General features: G+C 35.7%; 2 protein-coding genes across 2 annotated transcripts; one reads left to right on the top strand and one right to left on the bottom strand.

Annotated features, from left to right (window-relative positions):
• The first annotated feature begins 1,574 nt into the window (after positions 1 to 1,574).
• LOC145003474 (vesicle transport v-SNARE 13-like) lies at positions 1,575 to 14,964 on the top strand. The gene is made up of 7 exons (XM_078962630.1): positions 1,575 to 1,831; positions 2,017 to 2,127; positions 2,732 to 2,790; positions 2,876 to 3,067; positions 3,171 to 3,341; positions 3,433 to 3,580; positions 14,827 to 14,964. Exons 2-7 carry the CDS (start codon positions 2,034 to 2,036, stop codon positions 14,835 to 14,837), a joined length of 675 nt encoding a protein of 224 aa, XP_078818756.1. The 5' UTR covers positions 1,575 to 1,831; positions 2,017 to 2,033; the 3' UTR covers positions 14,838 to 14,964.
• On the bottom strand, positions 3,621 to 7,747 carry TOC1 (CCT motif -containing response regulator protein). Its single transcript, XM_078962535.1, has 6 exons — positions 6,978 to 7,747; positions 5,690 to 5,851; positions 5,479 to 5,612; positions 4,931 to 5,098; positions 4,751 to 4,850; positions 3,621 to 4,654 (listed from the first exon to the last, which is right to left on the bottom strand). The coding sequence occupies exons 1-6, from the start codon at positions 7,153 to 7,155 to the stop codon at positions 3,849 to 3,851; spliced, it is 1,548 nt and encodes a 515-aa protein (XP_078818661.1). The 5' UTR covers positions 7,156 to 7,747; the 3' UTR covers positions 3,621 to 3,848.
• Positions 14,965 to 16,361: the final 1,397 nt, after the last annotated feature.

Genomic DNA, 16,361 nt, shown 5'->3' with positions numbered 1-16,361 from the left:
CTAAACTTACTATAAATTTTGTCATTTCATCTCATAACTCTAGTGTTTCACTTTTTTCTTTTTCCATCCACAACTTCTACTTTTAAACCTTTAAAATATTTCAACCTGATATGACACAACATATTTACAAGGTTTAAACTTTAACCCAAAACCCGACACGAAAATAAACGGGTTGACACGGCACAACACGATAATTAAACGGATCGGGTTAGGATCAAGTCCTTTAAACTCGTTTAATGTTTTGACACGACACAAACCCAACACGACACGACACGTTTGATAGGTCTAATAGGCATTCAGCCCAATCCTTACATGTAAAACTTTGATGTGATTCATAAAAAATTAATAACATTAGACAATATATAACACAATGGTAAAACGGAAAACCATAAATAACATACAACACATACTTGTTCTTAATCTGATACAGATTTATAGACATCACGATAAAAACGGAAATAATATACATAAAGAAAAAATAGTTGCATATTAATTTTGTTGTAATGTGTATTTTGTAAATTTCATTTTGAGTTGTGAGATTCTCATTTAAGATTTTAAATCTAAAATATAACATAGCATTTTGAAAAATAAAATGGGAAAGGGACCCAAATAAAATAAAATAGTCATTTTTAATATTTATCATAAAACAATCACTAACTCCATTTTAGATTGCAAATGTTTGGATGGTTGACATGTTGTTTCCACTATAAGGCTAGGCTGATAGATATAAACAACATGTTATTATATCTAAGTGTTTCCACGATAAGATTGATAGATATGGATAATATGTTACCACACTTAAATGTTAACACCTTGTTATCCTAGTCATATATAAGGTTATAACATCAAGTGTGAAAATATACAACATCTTAGAATTTCCATATCATAATTCCTTTTTTATTTCTTTTTTATTATTTTTTCAGTTTTTTTTAAATAAATAAAAAAACAAATATAATTTAATAAAATGTGTTGTTTAAATATAAACTAAAAATAATCATTTATGATTTTTATTAACATATAATTATAGAAAAATAATTCTCATCGTCCCAAAATTATTTTAGCTTAAAACATATAAAAAACTCAAACAATTGTAAGAGGCCCAAGATATTTTAACCTAAATGTATTTATACTCTTCTAGTGGTCTCCTCCAACCTATATGTGTTCTTGAGCGCTCAAAAATCATCTTCATCAAACCTCATTCTTTCTAATATGGTCACCAACGATCTACATTTTGACCGGTTGAGAAGAATGCAAGCCAATAACGAGCCATTGCCTCCCGTTGCAATGCTAACGACTGATGCCATAAGACTCAAAAACATAAAGGTGGGGTGGTGTTCCGGCATTATGTCGGCGTTTTTTCGCTGCCGCGTCAATATAACCGGTGATCCTGTTGCCCGTACCCATTAATCTAAAAAAACCCAAATCCGAAATAAAAATATCAATAATGACTAAAATGTTATACAATATCTTGATATAATACAAAAATATGAAAATATACATTCCTATATTAAGTAATATAAATTACAAAAAACAGCCATAAATAATATATGATTTTTTCTAGTGCCTTTTTTCTTCGATCTAAAGATCTTTCATGATTAAAAAGCAATTTTGCAATTGATGTGTGTCTGAGTGTGAATCCCGGAGGACCGTTTTGATCATATTTTCGGTGACGACGTAAATAATAACTTTCGTTGCTCATTACGTGTCATTCGTTCTCCCTCCGTAGTCGTTATGACACCGTTTTTGTCAGAAGTTTGTTACTTTAACAAGCATACGATCACCGTCACCGCCACCGGCCATACTTTCCTGACATTCTCTGGTTGCTGATCCGGTAAACTCCGATCCGTTTAACTTTACTTTACTTAATAGATTTTATAGTAATCTGATTTTTGAAATCGATCGTTTCCTGGTATAATGCAATTGGCTAATTACATATTTGTTTAATTTCAATTCATGCTTGATTTGTCGGATCTTCCTGTGATGCTTTGATCGAATTGAACGTAATTTTAATGGCAGGATCGACGACAGGCACGATGAGTCAGGTATTCGAAGGATATGAGCGTCAATACTGCGAGATTTCAGCCAATTTATCACATATATGTGCGTCGGCCAGTGTCCTTGATGGAGGTGAGTGAGTTAATTAATGTCCTTTTTCCGTAATTACATATCTGCCGATATTTTATTGTTCATGATTACATAATTGAACTCTTCAAACTATTTGCAACGAGCCATGTATGATTAATGATACTCTTTCTGTAACCAAAATGTTAATGTAAAATTGAATTTACAAAATCGATTAGAAAGATTTAATTATGATTATGAGTACCAAAAGTTGGGTATTGTAGGTATGGCAATATATAGGTGCAAGGAAATGGATTCTCTTATCTACTGGATATCCATCTTTTTGGGTATAAGGAAACTCTGGAATAGTTGCAGGTTTGTGCAGCATGGTAGGGATGGTTTTATTTGGGTGATATGATATGGTTAGGGTTTGATATGTTCTCTTGTAGAAGGTTGAATAGGCAAAAGCATGTAGGAAGTTGATTTTCATACTTTTAAGTTTTAATAATATATTATGGTTTTAGTGTCACATGCATGCAATTAGTATAATTGGAATCAACACGAGTGCTAAATAGGATTTAAACTATGATATAGTATAAGTTAGGAGGTATGTGTCAATCTTTTGTGAAACTGTCTTTCAAATGCTTAATATATTATTTACTGCATCCAGAGCAGAAGAAACAGAGAGTTTCAGAAATAGCAGGAGGAATAGAAGAGGCGGACACTCTGGTATCCTTCCTGCATATTCAACCTTCTTCTTCTATACCCTTTTTTTACATCAACTTCTGCTCTAATGTAAAATATCCATTCAAAGTTACGCAAAATGGACCTTGAAGCAAGGAGCACGCCAGCTGGCACCAAGGCATCGCTTCTTGCCAAGATTCGTGAATACAAAAACGACCTCAACAGCCTCAAAACTGAATTGAAAAGACTCCAGCCCAGCAACCCTAATGCTAATGCTGCCCGAGATGAGCTACTTGAATCAGGAAGACCAGATGCAATGCAGGTAGCTATTCTTCCAACAACCTCTGAGCTTACACATTACTGTATTTATACGATTTATATGTTGATTTCTTCCTGTTGATACTAATGGAGCTTATTATGGACAGGTGTCAGCTGATCAGAGAGGAAGACTGATGATGTCAACTGAGAGGTTAAACAAGTCAACCGATAGAGTCAAGGAAAGTAGAAGAACAATGATGGACACCGAAGAGCTCGGTGTTTCAATCCTCCATGATTTACACCAGCAACGCCAGTCTCTCCTCCATGCAAACACCACTGTATGTTTCTTTCAGTTTCACTTTCTGTTTCATTTTCTAAAAAAAAAAAATTAAAATTAAAAACTTCAAATTCTTGTTTTCCAAATTGCAGCTCCATGGGGTGGATGATACTATTGGAAGGAGCAAGAAACTTCTGACAAATATGTCAAGGAGAATGAACAGGAACAAATGGATCCTAGCTTCCATTATTACAATCATACTTCTTGTAGTCATTTGCATCCTTTACTTCAAGCTCACCCGTTAGCTCTCTCTCTCTCTCTCTCACACACACACAAAATCTCAGGCAACATTTAAATATATATATTTTTTTCAATAACAAAAACTATCATGTCACATTCCTTTGATAAATTCTTTACAAACAGGTACAAGAAAGTTGTCATTTATACTTGACAAAAATTACACGACTTGTCATTTTTCAGTTTAGATACTTGAAAAAAAGGCAAAACAGTCGTCCAAGAATATATATATATATGATTAGAAATACTGGCAAAATAGGTAAACAAATTTTCAGTTATGGAAAACTGAAAAATTGTTTTCAGGAGATGAATCTCTACCCTCTTCATCTTCTTCATCATCAATATCATTATCATCATCTTCATCATCAAAATCAGTAGAAGTAGGTTGGCCATTAAGATCAACATTAATCCCATTAATCTTCCTCACAAACTGTCCTCTGACACGTGGTCGCCTCTCTGCTAACTTTTTCCTATTCACATATCTGATTTTCTTATCAAAGCATCGCTCTTTTCTCTTCTGTCTAAACTTCATCAAGGCCGCTTCTCTACGGTCAAGTCTACTATTATTATTATTATGTACCTTTACATTATTCAATGGACTCCCGTATCCCATCCATGGCTGCTGCATTGCATTTGTCCCGGGCAGGCAAAGGTTAACCGGATAGTAAGGGAATGATCCCATTCCGGGCAGATGGGGCAGCGGTGGCGGGCAATGCATAACATGGTTATAATGGTTCTGTAAATTCATTGGGCCCGGAAGGTAATACGGATAAGGGGAATACGCGTTATAACCCGAAACATCCGGATGTTGATAGTTGCTGCCCGGTTGGTGGATTTGTGCCTCGGGCAGATCAAATGTCTTTGAGTTCATTGGGTCGGAGGGACCCGAGATTAAATCATGATGCCCTTGAGTATCGCTAACGTTGACCGGGCTTAGTTTGTTGTCTAATTGTGGAGGATTGGGTTCGTTGATTGTTATGGAACTACTTCTACACGTGTTTGATTTCACATATGTAAAGAAGGCGGAGGATTGACCGATTCTGAGTTCACTCTTTTTTGGACCGAATGTAACTTTCCCTGAGGATAAAGCTTATAAGATATGTTCAATCATGGAAATATTTTAAAAACTAAAATCAAATAGAATTTGGATTTAGAGATGTTGATGTTAACAACCTCGGTGTTGTTCGTTAATTTCCGGGACATTAGGGGGGTTGCCTGATAAGTTGAATGGTTGTGTGTTGAAAAAACTAGGAGCAGGTGTTATCATGTTATTCTGAAAAAGAATTAAGAGTATAGTTAATTATTTAGTAGCTGAGTAATTCCAATTCCAATTCCAATGAACAAGATTCTGACCTCGGCTTCCGGAGGAATGGAAAGAGAGATCTCTGGATTGGAGTTCTTGTGTGACTTGTCATCTGTGTCATCTGAAAACAGAGTGGTGCTGTTTGTATTTGCATCACTAGGATCTGAAGCCACTATGTCGAATTCACAGTTCATGATGTTCTTCTCAGCCAGGCCAAGCTGTAGATAAGTAGAGATTTAAAGACACAACTAAGCAAAACAGATTATGATTTTTCATATTCATATTCCTTTTATAGATTCTGTTCTTTTCAAAGAGAATCTTTCAACACCTATAATCTGTCACATGTTTGGTTGAAAACTAAAACATATTATAACTTTATTGATGTTTAAATATATTTTTTGTTTATTGTAGAAAACATTTAACTGAATTTCTGTTTTTATTTATTGCTCAAGAACATAAATGAAATCCTTGCAACCTCCATCAAATATGGAATTTGAAGGATTTCAACAAACTTGGTAACCACACAAACCATGATATGGAATGGAATCTCGAATTCCAATCCAGAAACAAAACATGTCCTTTAGATTGAAGGAAATACCATTCGTCGTCTCCTCCACATGTGGGTCCACAAATTCAAGAGCTCATTTGTGCGCAAGGGCTTCACAAGATAATCAGCTGCACCAAGCCTCAAGCATTTCACAACAAGAGCAACCTCATCCTGAGCAGACATCACTGCAAAAAATGACAAATTGAGAACAAGAAAAAGATGAAAATTTATAATTAAAAAAAAAAAATGTCAACAGACTTACTGATGACAGGAATTCGTCGCAGAGCATTGTCTCTCATGATGTGTTTTAACATCTTGAAGCCTTTTGGCATGGGAAGATCAACTTCAGAAAGAATAATATCAATGTCGGGTCCCTCGGCATTCAGGGCATCAATCACTTGCCTGGGTGATCTTACTGAAGTCACTGTAAAACACCAATCATACTTGCCATCATTATGTATCCTATGTCACTCATATTCATCCTATATCTATTCAAAATCAAAGGCTTTTATCTCTACAGTTGCTGAAATGTACAACAATGGAAGACATAAAAGCCTTTTTCAAGTCCCCACCACCACATGAAACGTATGACAATACTATGGGGGCATTTGCATTTGGTTCCCAGAATATTTTGCAAAGAATTAAAACCTGTCAATGGACTTGGAATTTGAAAGAATTGGAATCCGGAGGAATTGAAGTCTGTCAAACGTTTGGTTGGTAGGGAGTGAAATGGAAATTACTTGTGAGAATGTAGGGTTGAGAGGGTATTTGAGTACTTTCAACAGGGAGGAAATGCTAGGAAATGAATTCCATGGGTTTTAGGATGGAATGTTAGAATCCATCTCTCAAAAGTTTTTTTTTTTTTTTTTTGGCAACCAAAGAGGGGTTTGGAATGGAATCAAATTCCATTTTTGACCATATAAAAGTTGGAGTTAAGTGACTAAATCAATAAAATGGAGAAAGTATAATGTGCTTTTCTGTATTTTTGACCACAAGAAGACAACTTTTCTTGTAATATTTTTGAGGCTAACTTTTCATCTCACACTAAAGATCAATGACATGTCCTGCAAGACGGCTGAAACAGAGATACGATACCTTTACAATACTCTTCTTTCAAGATCATACAGAATTGAGCAAGAAGTTTTAATCACAACCAAAAACATATAGAATCATCACTACCCACAATTTTTCATAAAATTTATTCGTTGGTGATCATTGAATATTATCTCAATGTACAATCAGATCAAACTGACAAAAGTGAGCTCGTAAAAATCTACCAAGAATAATCAAAACATTGCATTATCGAACAAAGCACTCATTAATCAAGAATCTCAATGGATAATTAGATCAAACTCAATCATATTAAAATCATAAAGATTAACATAGAATAATCACACATCATTCAGTTATCAATCAAGACACTTATTAATCAAGAACCTCGATGGATAATTAGATCAAAGTGATCATAGAGTAACCACATCAATCATTATCAATCAAATCACTTATGAATCAAGAGTAATGAGAAGGTAAAGAGATTATGCTTATTATACCTTGATAGGAGCATTTACAAAGAAGTTTAAAAACCTCTTCAGAGCTCTTCGTATCATTGTCACAGAGTAGAATTCTCACTTTACTTCGATCAATAAAGCCCTCCCCTGTCGTCCCATTAGTATTGCCTCCACCGCCACCTCTGCTTAACATAATTTCATTTGAATCCATCTTCCACATCAATCAAATCAACTCGTCTACACTCTATACTTTACAATTACGTTTCACAAAAAAAAAAATCACCTAAACACCCTCAATCCTACTACTAACACAAGCCAACATTAGAGAACTTCCATCAAACCACGATTTTAGATAGCAATTATATACAAAGGATGAAAGGATCTAGGATTAGGGTTTCCGATTCTACGAACTCCATACAGAACAAATCAGTAGAGTTTTCAGAACATAAAAACGAAAAACAAACACAAAGGGTTACAGTTTCAATATCATAACAACACAACACACATCAAACGGAAACGGAGAAATCAATCACACTTGATGATCGGAAAACTCAACTGAACCAAAAACGGAAAGTTCGATACGATCCATAACAAATCAAATTCATCTACTCAAATTGAACCTTCAGCTCCCGTCGATCGAACATATACCGTCACTGCCAGTAATTCGAGGGGCGAGTGTGTGCGGAAATGAAGTCGTCTGCTTCATTTGTTGCGTTGGTAAAAATCTGTTGCTTTTTTTGTGGCCGCGGATACTAAAATGCGCTGGGGAATGGCAGTTTAATCTGGGCCGTTGGCTGTGGAGCGTACGTTAGAAAAAGGGCAGACGTGGAGGAAAAAGTGCAAAAAAAGCGCGTGAGACTTTGAGAGGATAAAGAATTAGGGATAGAGAGTAGGCCACGTCACCAAAAGGTCTCTCCGAAAGAGGAAAGGTCGTAGATATTTTGAGAATAAGATATGTATCTGAGAGGATACGTGGGCAGGCCCACACTTTGGCCCATATGGAAAAAAACAACAAAATATCTTCTTCAATCATTCTTCGACCCCATCAATTGAAGAAATGGTGAATCAAATTCTGAAGTGCTTTCTCAACCTAAAGTTCAAATCGTCCAATCTTCCAAGAATATATAATAAGAACCACAGTTTTATAGAATAAATTAATCAAAGATAATTAGACCATCGTTGTTAAAGTTCTTTTAATGATAAAGATATTAGATCGGAAGGAGTGGGAGAGAAGTTTTTCTTATTTTTTGTGGGTCATACCCAATTTCTTTCACTTTCCTTTCCATTACCTAAAACCAATGAATTTATGAGAAGGTCTTCCCTCACTATTTTTTTAAATAAAATTAATTTTTTTATGATTTATAATTTTTAAATTAATACTAAACATAAAATTTAATTAAAAATAAAAAACATTTCATTAATTAAAATAAAAATTACATTAAACATAATATTCAAATAAGTAGAAAATTTTAAAAAAAAACGCAAACAAAAAATCAAAAAACCCACAACATAGAAAACATAATCAATATCCTAATTTTAAAAAAAAAATGTGTCACTCGAAATCGTCGACCTCGTCATCGATCTCATGGTCTTCATCATTCTTCCAAGCGTCACTCTCGTCATCGGAATCTTCACTCTCATCGAACATATCAGAATCATCATCTGATTCGTCAAACAAATTATCGTGAGAAAACTCTTTCGGCGGCTGAATATGAGTCATATAAACGTGTTCCACCAAATCAGCACGAAGTGCGTGATGAATGTCACGATTGTGTACTTCTCTTGTATTCACCCTATACTTTTATGTACCAACGGCTACTCCTTCGACATTTGGCAAAACTTCATTTTCGTTGTACCGACGTATCGCTCTTCCTTCGTTTTTAAGAATCATATTATGTAATATGATACATGCATACATTACGTGTTGTAACCTTTTCACTTTATATGACCTTGCCCCGGATGCTAGTACTTGACAACGTCTCTTAAGTACACCAAATGTTCGCTCCACGTCCTTCCTAACTGACTCTTGCACCTCTTTAAACTTTTTCCTTTTCGGGTCGTTAGGACATGTAAACAATTTCACAAAAACAGACAATGGAGGATATATACCGTCAGTAAGATAATATCCACGCTTATATGCTACACTATTTGCTTGAAAAAATACATTGTGCGACTTTTCAAGGTAGATATTGTTGAATATTGGCGACTGGTCTAGCACATTGATGTCATTGTTTGCACCAACTGGACCAAATAATGTATGCCATATCCAAAGATCATGTGATGTGATAGCCTCTATAACGATCGTTAGGTCTTTGTGGTTGCCTCTCATGTACTGACCACGCCATGCGTTAGGGCATAATGACCAACCCCAATGCATGCAATCGAGACTACTAAGCATTCTAGGGAATCCATGCTTGCCTTCATGCACTGTGTACAATTGGTGGATATCGTTGATAGTTGGTTTGCACAAATATCATTGTCTATAAACCAAACAGATCGCTTTGTAGAACTTGTACACACACTCCTGCACAGTATGCTCTGACATCCTAAAATACTCGTCCCATTTGTATGCGCCCATGTCGTATGCTAACTGACGAATTGCAGTTGTGCATTTTTTAATGGGAGAGAAACTTTTTATCCGCCTCGCATCCATTTTCCATTGGAAATATGGAAAGTGACCTTCCAAATCGCCAACAATACGTAAGAATAGCTCCTTCCTCATTCGGAACCGACGTCGAAACTTTACAGCGTAGACAGCGTCATCTGCAAAGTAATCTTCTATAAGACGATCGTTTCCGGCTTCGAGATTTCTACGCAACCGCGACTTTCTTGGTTTAGATCGTGCACGTGATGTTTCGCCCAGTCGGTTTTGATAGTATGCAACCGTTTTCGCCATTATGGAACCGATAAACTTAGCCTCCTCTAGAGTCGTCGAATCAGATAATGAAGATGATCACATTTTGATTAAACTTTTTTTGAAGGAAGTATAAGGTATGAGTTAAAAAATGGTTGGATGTTATGGTATTTATAGTTTAAAAAAGGGAAAAAAAAAAACAAAAAACATATGTGTATATATATAGCCATTTCAATCAATAATGTGAAGAGTGAAAATGCGGCATCCCCACCCTCCACCCTCTTCCCGCGCATCGCATCCCGCAGCCATGGTGAGGTGTTCATGCATGCGGGAAACATCCTGCACCCTCCCCGCAGCTCCATTCCGTCCGACCTTGTAAAATCGAAAGTCTATAGGAAGAATTGAAAGATGGGAAAACTAGCCGCTTTTTAGTATTTTTTTAAAGAAGTAGCCACTTTAAAAATATTTTTTTTGAAAAATGATATTTCGGTCCCGAATGTTTAGTCTAGACCCAAATTCCAAAATGGTAAATGGATAAATGATCCAACCTGAAAATCTGGTCTCCTATAAATAACATGTCGGACCCCAAGTTCAACACACTATTTCAAACTTCATTTCAAGGACGATCACTTTTCCGGACTACATTAAATTCAAAGAATGTCTTCTTCTAGCAGTGAAGGGATTCATTTTTTGTAGGTATATGTCGAATCTTTTTGTGGTTATATGTTTTTATTTATGAATATATATTAAAAATAAGATATTTTTTCATTTTTTTTTAATTGATGCAATTACATAGCTATAGATTGTTTTCCTTCGAATTTTAGTTATTGTTAGGTTTGTATGATTATATATGGGTATATGTGTGCATTAGAACAACTAATATATATATAGTTTTGAAATTGTCTGGAACAACTCTGAAATACGAAGAACATCTCTGAAATGCGAAGAGCATTTCCAGGATACATATAACTGTTCCAGAATGGTGTTTCAGAATGTTGTCCGGAACACAACCATTATAGTCCGGAATGTTATCATTTTAATCTGGAACATCCAGAAAATGTGTAATTAAAATTCTTTCCTTGTAGCATGGCAAAACATACGAAATGGTTGTCACTACAACTTGTAAACCTAAACTTGGTTAGTAAATCATGGCCCGTTTACACACAACAAAATGTGTTGCCGTGTTTAGTGCATCATGTTTTAGTGCTTATGTGAACATGTCAATGGGTGTAGAATGTCACCCTTTACTTTCTCATCACTTTATGTGCAAGGAAGCTACTACTTATCCTCAGGTTGACCTAGAGGAATTTCTATTTCCGATACATGACTATCGGGTTTGCTTTGACAAGAAAGATTTATGTCTTGTTATTCTCTTGCGATTCGAGGAGTATTTTGGGGCTACTTTTTCTTCGACACAATTTAGACATCGTGTCTTTATGGTTTGTCTTGCGTTTAGAGTCGGTGAAAGTTGTTGACATTATTCAGGTGTTCAAAAATTCACTTCACCTATCATCAGATACATACGTTCACAAGTCTCCCTATTGTATATGTTGGAGCATGGATTTTATGAAAGTTGCCCTCGAAAGCAGTTTAGGATGAATATTGTCTCTGATTTGGACGAGTTTAACATGTATAAAGAGTTATTTATATTATATGAAATGATTCTCTTCTTTTAATTTGTATTAAATGAAATTTTCGACATGGATACCCTTGGGCAGTTGTGATGGGTTTTTAGCAAAACATACAATCCTATGTATACATCCAACCCTAATTGACTCTTGAAATCTTAGTCACCCAAGTGTTGCACATCTAATGGAGTCACAAACACGCAATGCAAAAGGATGAGAGGAGAGACACTTAGAAAAGGCGGCTAGGGTTCTTCAAGTCAAGGAAGCATTGGCTGAAGTTCTAATGTCTGGGGAGTTCCTTATTGTGACAACACGAAATTTCTAACTTTTACATCCTTCATCTTATCAAATTTAGTATCGTTTTACTATTTTACAATGTAGTTTTGGGTCTATATAAGTGTATTAGGCTTAGTATAATCAAGATATGAGTCTTAAGAAGGGTTACAATGTGTGTAGCATCGCAAAAACGGGCGAAACACACCGAGCAAGGTGTGTACGGCCGCACACAGCCGACCACACACCCCCTAGCCACACACTCCTACCTATATAAGTCAGCCTTAGTCATTTTTGAACCCTTTTCCCACTCCTTTCAAAGCTGGAACACGTTTTCTCTCAAGTGTCATCCACATCTTCATCTTGTTCTTCATAAAAGTAAGTAATGCTTCCTTTGATTTGTTAATACTTGAACTTAACTAGCCTTCTTCCCTACTTTGATCCACAAAATCACGTTATTGGTGTTAGATCTTCAAGAACACCAAGAACACACACTAAGTTTTGGACCCTAAATCACCCTTTTCTAGCCTCTATAACATGTATATACTTGTTATAACTTGTTTTAGGCCAAGAACACTTGAAGATATACCTGAAAAACGTCATTTCTCCTGATCTTCAAGTGTGTACGGCCGCACACACCTTGTGCAACCATACACACCCCTCTATGGTCCTCAAATAGCAACAAACTCCAAATATGGCTAGAACATGAAGTGAGAAACCTTCTTAGATGAGTTCTAAGACCTCAAAATACGTTTTTACACACTTTATGGGGAGTGTGGGGCCGCACACACACCAATATGGTGTATTTTGACCATACACTCTCTTGTATAGCTATACACCCCTTATATACGATCATCTATGATTGTAACACTTCAAAATAAGTGTATACTAGTCCCTGAGGTGGTCCCAATTCAATAATTAGTTGTTACAAACACCAATTGTATATATATATATATGTCATTATCTGGTTAATAGGATTCGTTTGTGCTCTAGTCCACGATTGACACTCAACCTCCTAAACTGATCCTATCATCACATCACTCACTACAGGTGAGTTCATACCCCTTAAGCTTTTAAATGATTTTAAATGCTTTTATGGGGGGATACAAGTTGAATATCATATTTATTATATCAATCACATGTGATTAATAACTATCAAACAAATGGATTTACTATACTTTCAAACTGTTTTACTAAACAAATGACTTCAGACTGCTTATCAAACTCTTTTACATGTTAAACTATTTACTAAACTCACTTTTGTATACCAAGCCTTTCTTTTACAGTTTTCAAACTTAGATATTGTTAAAAACCATGTCTGCTACATATATAGTTATATAAATAAGGTTTGAAGGACTTAGGACTGACAACCCACTTTATTTCTTGTTCCTTGTTTGGTTGTGGACTTAGAGTACCCGGTTGTTTGTCCGAGTGTCGTTGAATCCTTAGTTATATATTATGTATATATGTATAGATATAAAGACTTTTATCTCAGTCCAGTATATTCAGTCATACAAACAAGTCTACTAGTAAACTATAATAGGTATAGTTTAGGGTTATACTACTTACTACTTCTAGTCCAAGGAAGCATACAAAGAGTCAGTTCATTCATGAGTCACTACTTACTATACTATGATGAGAACTTATACAACTATACTATGATGATAACTTATACAACTATACTATGATGAGAACTTATACAACTATACTATGATGAGAACTTATACAATGATACTATGATGACGATCAATTCAGTCATTACACAAGTACATACATTACATATACATAGGGATGTTATTCGGGTCGGAACCGAACCGAACCGAACCGACCCGAATAAACCAAAAACCGAATAAGGGTAATTGTATGAACCGAAAACCGAACCAAATAAGCAATATTGGTTCGATTCGGTTCGAGTATTATTCGGTTCGGTTCGGTTCCGACCCGAATAACCCAAATAACATGTACAAGATGATTAAGGAGTCGAATAACCCGAATAACCCGAATAATCCAAATATTTGTATTACTTTTAAAGCTTATGATTTCATAAGTATATAACCCGAATAACCCAAATAACATATACAAGATGATTAAGGAGTCGAATAACCAGAATAAATATTGTATTTTTTATGACTTTTGTAGCTTATGATTTCATAACAAACCTTTTAAAGAAACAAATTAAACACTAAAAATTAAACGCCCAAAAATCTATCTATAAGTATATAAGTTAAACATTAAGCATTCAACACCCAAGGGAAAAAAAACGACTCTTCATATTCGGTTTGGTTTTTTTGGACCGAATAAGCCCTTATTCGGGTAACCCGGACCGAATAACCCAAAAACCGAATAAGCCTTATATAGATACCCGAAAACCGAATCAAATTGCTTATTCAGGTCAAATTCGGTTCGGTTCTCGGTTCGGTTTGGGTTTTCGGCCCAATTTCTCATCCCTACATATACAAGTATGTTATAACATAAATGTGATCCACTGCATCGGAGCATGCCTTCATTGTCATGGCCCGAGTTGTAACCAGAATCTCCTGGAGGGAGAGAGCGTGAGTTTGTGTATAGATCTATACTGGATTGACTATCCTACACCTTGCTGCTAGCTACAGTGGGACCTGCAGGTCTTCGGGTGCCAAATGCCATTACTTTTCGACGTCTTACATTGTCGTGTTCATAGTCGAAATCATGATACAATTATTCACATGATACCTTAATATAAATTCGGTTTAAGGTAGTTAGTACAATAGTAGTTACTATAATACAACACTACAGTACTACATTAATTTACCCTTTACATTTATTTGGTGATTACTTCACTTAAACATTAATGTACGGACTATATTTTGATAATGATAGTTATGCTTGGGAAAATTATACACTTTTACAAGGAACAAACATACAAAACAGTTGTGCCTTGGTAGAAGACTACTTTTAGTAGAAAATATAGGATTTTCTAGGAGTTACAAACTTTTACAAAAACTTACAAACATACACATACTTTTACTACGAACGTTTACAAACTGGTACTTCAAACACTGTTTCAAACATTTTGATACAATCATGGACACTAAATACTTATGAACTCACCAGTTTTAATGCTGATAAACTCTTTCAAAATAACTTGTATTCTCAGGTCATCAGTAGACAGGTACCAATGCCAGCTTTTGAGAAGATGGAGCACATACAAGACTCGTCTTATATTTTGATTCATATTTTGGTGACTTATATACTACAAAACACACTTGTATTAAAATTATATATTTAATGCAATGGATGATGTTGTTTACTTGTTTACTATTATAATGTGTTGTGATACTGTACATGATGTCCTCCGCCCTAGAACGTTTCTGTCGTTCTTAGTTTTGGGGTGTGACAGATTGGTATCAGAGCATCGTTTATAGTGAATCTAGTATATCAACCCATAAAAGATATACTAACTATAAACACAATGGGATTAAAATACTCTGACAAAGAGTTTATACTTTTAAATAATAAAATATTTAACTAAGTATATATGCCTGCATTCATACTAAAATCAATGTCACTAGGACAAAGCAAAAATATTACGATTTTTGAACAACACAATTAGGCTTAAAGACATATAGTCAAATCTGGGAGGATATAGCCTGATCAACTATATTTTCCGAGGAGTGACTAGCATGTGCCTAAGAATGGTTGTGGCGTTGCAACAAGTCTAAAAACTTACCAACACTACTACAATGAAAGCACTAAAACAGAGCAAAAGTCTAAAAATACTATAGAAGTATTTTGTGTTACTATAATTACTTATTTGAGACCTAAAAAAATCTCTATCAAGTAGGTCAATAGTTGATAAGTGGATACGCTAAGGTTATATGAAATCAAGTGTTATAGACTGAGAATCTGTGATATTTTCTTTACTTCCTGTTCCTTATTTGGTTGTGGATTTGGAGTTAGGGTTATTTATTCGAAGGTCTATCCTGCTTTGATTTCGTATAACTGGTATGCACTATGAAATTATTGATGTAACTGATAAAGATTACCTTATAATTATCTTAAGTAGTACGTCTATTTAAATAAGATTCTTATACCCCTTTTTCTCGCGTAGATATCATGGCTGGATTCCATCATCATGGCGACCCGTACTTCCCAAACAACGACAATGCTGGATGGCTTGAGGAAGAGCCCGAAGATGAGCATCCAATTCCAATGGATGATCACCAAGCAGAAGGCTTCTCAGATGGGTCCGACTCCGAACCCGAAGTCAACAACCTACTCCCTGTGGCTCCGATCCCAAATCCTAACCCCTATCAGGCTTTTCAAGGCCCGACGCCTACATGGGTGGACTGCATAGAAACATGGGGAGAAGAGCAAAATCAAACCATGCCATTCAATGGAGACCGAAGCTTTTATGACACGAGTGAAGTAGGAACAGCGGACAAAGTCTTGCCAATCCTGGTCTGAAGGGTTGCCCGTAATGAAATCCAGGGCATGATAGCTCTCCAACGCATCACGGAGGTTGATGCAAATGCAATGATGCATTCCATTCGCACCAGTCACCTAGAGCATGCTCGAAAAAGGTCTTCAACGGACCACGAGGCCTTGCTTCAAGCACTAGCTGAGACTCGCGCTGAAGTCATAGAGCTCCGGGTTCGTCAGAGAGTCTACGAACGACACCTTCTCGACGTG

This window comes from Lactuca saligna, chromosome 1 (genome assembly GCF_052625555.1).
Source record: "Lactuca saligna cultivar CGN05327 chromosome 1, ASM5262555v1, whole genome shotgun sequence".
In the NCBI taxonomy this organism is placed as follows: Eukaryota; Viridiplantae; Streptophyta; class Magnoliopsida; order Asterales; family Asteraceae; genus Lactuca; species Lactuca saligna.
This window is presented reverse-complemented; position numbering and strand designations above follow the sequence as displayed.